The sequence below is a fragment of the Drosophila miranda genome, chromosome 2, assembly GCF_003369915.1.
Source record: "Drosophila miranda strain MSH22 chromosome 2, D.miranda_PacBio2.1, whole genome shotgun sequence".
NCBI classification, from domain to species: domain Eukaryota; kingdom Metazoa; phylum Arthropoda; class Insecta; order Diptera; family Drosophilidae; genus Drosophila; species Drosophila miranda.
Genome location: NC_046675.1, coordinates 26,434,642 through 26,440,547, shown reverse-complemented (window position 1 = coordinate 26,440,547; position 5,906 = coordinate 26,434,642). Strand labels below are relative to the sequence as shown.

General features: G+C 40.5%; 1 protein-coding gene across 1 annotated transcript; it reads left to right on the top strand.

Annotated features, from left to right (window-relative positions):
• The first annotated feature begins 4,782 nt into the window (after positions 1–4,782).
• Positions 4,783–5,464, top strand: LOC108153871. The gene is made up of 3 exons (XM_033388906.1): positions 4,783–4,848; positions 4,918–5,235; positions 5,291–5,464. Exons 1-3 carry the CDS (start codon positions 4,783–4,785, stop codon positions 5,462–5,464), a joined length of 558 nt encoding a protein of 185 aa, XP_033244797.1.
• The last annotated feature ends 442 nt before the right edge of the window (positions 5,465–5,906 follow it).

The following is a 5,906-nucleotide window of genomic DNA, read 5'->3' as shown; positions in this document are numbered from 1 at the left end:
GTTCAAATGTCACTACGGACTCTGTTGCCGAGGCACTACGATATCTGTATACCCTTCCGAACAGTTTCCACGGTTATCTATCTACGGATAGATAAACGGATACACAGACAGATGCACCTATCGATAGCCCCTTGAATGGTATTCAAATTAAATTTTAATTGATCAATCAAAGCTACTCATGTGGAATGAATTCTCTGATACGAATCTGATACGAATGTGAGTTTCGCGCTCATGGAGGATCTCCTGAAGAGCTAAAACTCGGAGATAAATACCGCTGAACCCTGGAGATTCAAAGAATACTAGAATTTGCGTAGTCGGGGTGGCTTTTGCATGGCTTTTATTGAGGGATAGGTGTTTATTTGAGATTTGTATTGTGTACCAATAATTTCCTACAATTGAGATACTATCGATGATCGCCGGATGTAGTTTAAGCTAAGTGGAATGATCACTTACAGTAAATGGACTCTTTGATGCAGAAAGAAAAACAAAACTTGGACTCTCGAACGTTATTTGACAACCAAGAGCTGGAGCGATGCCTTCCCGTTTGTTGATCGGCAGTCCTCTCGGACTGTTTTTAATACTTAACTTCAATGTTAGCGTACGTATGTGGAAAATTCCTAGTCTGAACTGGCAAAATAATAATTCCCCAATGTTCAGGATGCAGTCGTTTTCAAGTTTACGAACATTGCTTGTGAGAGCTACAATAAGTCCTGGGTCGTGTTCGAGAACTGTCGTTTGAAGGCCGTCAGACGGGACAAGGTGCTCCTTAATTTGAACGCGACTCTACTAAATCCGGCCCATGGTGTCACAATACATGGGAGAATTTTGAAACGGGCGAATGGCTATAAGCCTTGGCTCTTCGATGTGACCTTTGACGCCTGTCGGTTCATGCGAAAGCAAAACGTCCCAGTTGCTAAATTGATTTTTGGGCTGTTTGAAGAGTTCACGAACATTAATCATTCGTGTCCTTATGTGGTGAGACTTAATAAAATCGTTTCCATTAACATCTAAGATCCGATTACAGGGTCCACAGGTTATCAAGGATTTGTATTTGAAGCCCGAGCTGTTGCGTCTTCCCTTACCTACCGGAGATTACATGCTAGCGCTTCGGTGGTTCTTCGAAAAACGTCAAGTATCTGATACGAATTTCAGTTTTATGTTCATGGAGGATCTCCTGAACAGCAAATAAGGAAAAACCTTTATTCTATTCTATGCAAATAAATGAAGAACAATGAATTTATTTAATACATTGCCGGCTGATATTAATTTCCGCATCCATTCGTCTTGTCTCGGCTCAAGGTCTGAAAACTAAAACAGACTTACAACTGGAGATGGGAAGGTGCAAAACAGCAATTCAGGGCCCGTCTTCGGGCCTACGTTCGACAGGAATATACTATCCAGATAACAAGAATAACGGCCAGCAAAGGCTAGAAGATCATACACTGAGAATAATTTCGTGGTCAATTCTGGTTTATTCTTTATTCTTCAGATTTCAACTATGGTCCCTTAAACTGCATAGCAAAAAATGTACAACATAAGAGCATCTACAAGCAGGCAATGGTAGTTTCTCTGACACAATTCAAGATTGAAGAAAGTTAACAAAAGCAAAAGTGTCAAAGGAAAACAGATGGACTAAAGTATTGTAATTAGGGGAAAGGTTACGGAAAGGTTCATGGTCAGTCTATTTATAAAGACGGAATGGAGGATGAAGAACTCTTTTGACTGCATACTTTTAGGATATATAGAAACTAAGTACCGGTCCTATTGACGTTCGCTTAATGTGTCCGAAAACGGGCAAGCAGATAAAAGCAACAATTAAAACAAAATCAAAATAGTTACATCAGTTTTAATTACTTTTCATTTGAGCATGGGAGTCCCAGCTTCTGATACCGAGGCATTATATACCCTTGTGAAGCATTTTGAAGAACATTTATCGTTTATGAACTGGAATGCATTCCTCATTGTGGATTTATCACATATTCCTACCCTCTGGAAGGGTATACAAATTGAGTTTAAATTGAAGAAAAAAAGCTACTAGAGCGGAATGAACTCTGGATTAAAATATTGCTTTACTGGGATTTAATTCGCATTCGTTTATCGTTCGATTAGAAGCAATGCAGTCCAAGCTATTGTTCTGTGTTCTACTTGGAATATTTCTAACTTCTACATTCGATTCCAATGTAAATATAACCATACACCTCTAGTGAAACAGCTCCTGCACTAATTCGAGTTCACAGGTTGCGGTCGTTTTTAAGTTTACAAACTTCGTCTGCGAGAGTTACAACCAATCGTGGTTCGTGTTCCACAACTGTCGTTTGAAGGCCGTCAGTCGAAACAAAGTGCTCCTCAATATGAATGCGACGGTACTAACTCCGGCTAATGATATAACAGTTCGTGGCCGGATTTTCAAAAAAGCAAGCGGCTATAAGCCCTGGCTCTACGACGTTACTTTTGATGCCTGCCGGTATTTGCGAAGGCCAAATCAACCCTTTGTTGCTATAATCTATGGGCTCTTCAAACAGTTTACCAACATTAATCACACATGCCCCTACATGGTAAGATTATGCGGATATTTCTCGAAACTTCAGTATCTGAAACTTATCTTACAGGGCTCACAGATTATCAAGGATTTTTATTTGAGACCAGAGCTAATTCGCCTTCCCGTTCCAACGGGGGATTATTTATTGGCACTTCAGTGGTACTTCGATAAGAAGCCACAATTTGATACGAATATTAGCTATACTTTCGTAGAGGATCTGTTGAAGAGCAAATAATCCATGTGTTGTAGATTGAAATAATGGGTTTTCGAATAAACTGCATACATACCTATGTATTAGGTACATTTTTTCAGTGTTTTGTACAATTTTAGGCCTTTTTTTTATCTATTTCATTATTTGTACAAGCTACTTTTTATACTCGATACTCAAAATGAGTACAGGGGTATATTGGATTTGTGGGGAAAGTGGATGTGTGTAACGTCCAGAAGGAAGCGTTTCTGACCCCATAAAGTATATATATTCTCGATCAGCATCGATAGCCGAGTCGATAGAGCCATGTCTGTCTGTCCGCCTAGTGAGCGGAGACTATAAGAGCTAGAGCAACGATATTTTGTATCCAGACTTATGTGATATGTCACTGTTACAAGTATATTTAAAAACTCCGCCCCTCCCACAAAAGGCGAAAATCTGGGGCATCTACAAATCTCAGAAACTATTAAGGCTAGAGCAACCAAATTTGGTATCCACACTCCTGTTAGGTCTCACTATAAAACGTATATCTCAAAATTTCTACCCACCCGCTTCCGCCCCCACAAAGGACGAAAATCTGTGGCATCCACAATTTTAAAGATACAAGAAAACCAAAAACGCAGAATCGTAGAAAATGACCACATCTTTTAGACTGCAGAATCTGAATTGGATCGTATTATTATTATAGCCAGCATCAAGAAAACAATTTCATTTTTTCTCGCCCTGTCTCTTTCTGACACACACGTAGCATAGCCGGCTTTGCTTAGCGTAAAACATTAGCGCCTAGATCTCAGAGACTATAAAAGCTAAAGCAACCAAATTTTTGATCTACACTCCTGAGATATCGGACCTTGACGAGTTTGTTTCAAAATTTCGCCCCACCCACTTCCGCCCCCACAAAAGGCGAAAATCTGGGGCATCCACAATATTGCAGATTCGAGAGAACTAAAAACGCAGAATCATAGATAATGACCTTATCTATCAGATTGCTGAATCTGGATTCAGATCAGATCGGATCATTTTTATAGCCAAAAGGAACAAATCAATTTGCAGTGGCTATGCAGCGCCCGACGACACGTTCAGACACGTTTTCTGTCTCTCCCGCACGCACACATTGTCGCTCAATGTAGCCATACTGACTATGTATCGGGTCTTAATGTAGAGTTGCGGTCGCCGCAGCAACTCACAACGTTCCCCCTTTTTTTCATCATTGGGTCATGCTCAAGAGCACTTTTTCTCTATCTCTTCCCCAGTGTGGCTTATTAGTAAAGGGTGAGTTATCACTACCGCCGTGTATTCAAATTCTCTCGCTCTTTTTCTGTTTCTGCGCCGTTGATCGCCGTTTTTTCTGTATGATCCTGTCAAAACATCTTGGACTCATTGCAACTGATTTACAGATGATCTATCTATTCAGCACCATGTGGTCAAACGTGATCATTGGAGCTCTTTTCGGAGTATTTTTAGCCGTTCACTTCGACACGTAACGTAAGAAATGTATCTTAAAGTAGAACATACAGATGAAATATTTCAGGATACCTTAAGTTTACGAACTTGAATCAGTTCTGGTTGGTGGTCGAAAACCTTCCTCTGAAGATATTTCAATTCATGGCCAGATGTTTTAAAGGGCAAGTGCATATAGGCCTTAGCTATTCGACGTTAAATTTAATTCCTGTAAGTATTGGCGTAAGCGATATCTACCCTTTGTTGTGATAATGTATGGGCTTTTAATCATACCTGCAACAGCATCTAAAATTTCGATAGACCACAGATCGTCATGGACTTTTATCTGAAGCCCGAAATGTTGCGTCTCTGATAAGAACCCACAAATCGATACAAATGTTGGTTTCCAATATGTGGAGGATCTACTGCAGATCAATTACAAATGGAAAATGGGTTCACTTTTAATTGAAAATAAATGACACAAGAAACGATATAGGTGGAGTATATTAGTGATTCTGTCATGCGGAAATCCACTGGGCACTCGATTAGGCATTCGAGAATCATTTAGTCGCAGAATCAGCGGTACAGCATTATCATGTGGTCCAAGCTGCTTTTCGGTGTTCTCTTTGGAATTTTCCTAGCCGCCAACTTTGAAGTTAATGTAAATATCACATCTTCAGGAGGCTTCAGACTTTCGTAAAAAAGAAAAAATTTATCAAATACTCCACAGGATGCTGTGGTCTTTAGGTTCACGAACTTCGTCTGCAAGAGTTACAATACATCCGCGTTTGTGTTCAATAACTGTCGCCTGAAGGCCGTCAGTCGGGAAAAGGTGCTCCTCAATATGAATGGGACGATACTACATTCGATAAATAATGTATCGCTTCATGCCAAGATTTTCAAAAGAGCAAACGGCTTCCAGCCGTGGCTTCTGGAAGGAACCGTCGATGTGTGCCGATTTTTGCAGAAGAGAAATAATCCGTTTATACGTATCGTCTTCAATCTTTTCCAGGAATTTTCCAACATCAACCACACATGTCCGTATGTGGTAAGTGATATTTCAATATTCTTGGATTCAAATCTCTGCTAAGACCCCCCCACAGGGTCCACAGATTGTCAAGGATTTCTATCTGAAGCCCGAGCTACTGCGACTGCCCTTTCCAACCGGAGATTATATGTTGTCGATGCAGTGGCTCTTCTATAACAGACCCCAATTCGATACGAATGTTAGCTTCGCCTATGTGGAGGATCTGCTCGTACTTAAAAAGAAAAACTAGTTCAATATATTTTTAAAATGCAATTAAGAATTTCTTGTTATTTATCTTTTATTTTTGACTGAAAGGAAACCGTAATGACCCGAAAAGGTGATCTAATGGCTGCCTGGCTTGGGACAGCGGAAGCCCGTTGTCGGTTGGAAACGTTGCTACTAATGATTAAACGTACTCGTACCCGAACTTTTTTATATGCAAGATTTTTTTCACACACATAACTGCAACCGATGTTGAACAGAGATTGCAGAGTCCGATATCATACATTCCTTGTCTGCAATAGTTTTTAACCACCTCTTGGCACCTTGGACTCTTGGCACCTTTCCTTAGCCAGAACGTACGCCATGTCCTTCGATGCCTTGGAGGCTGACTTTGTCGTGCTTACGATACGAGTATCTAGTGCTTCCCTGCTCCCAAGACATTTTTGGCACTTACGATGGACGAACCCATG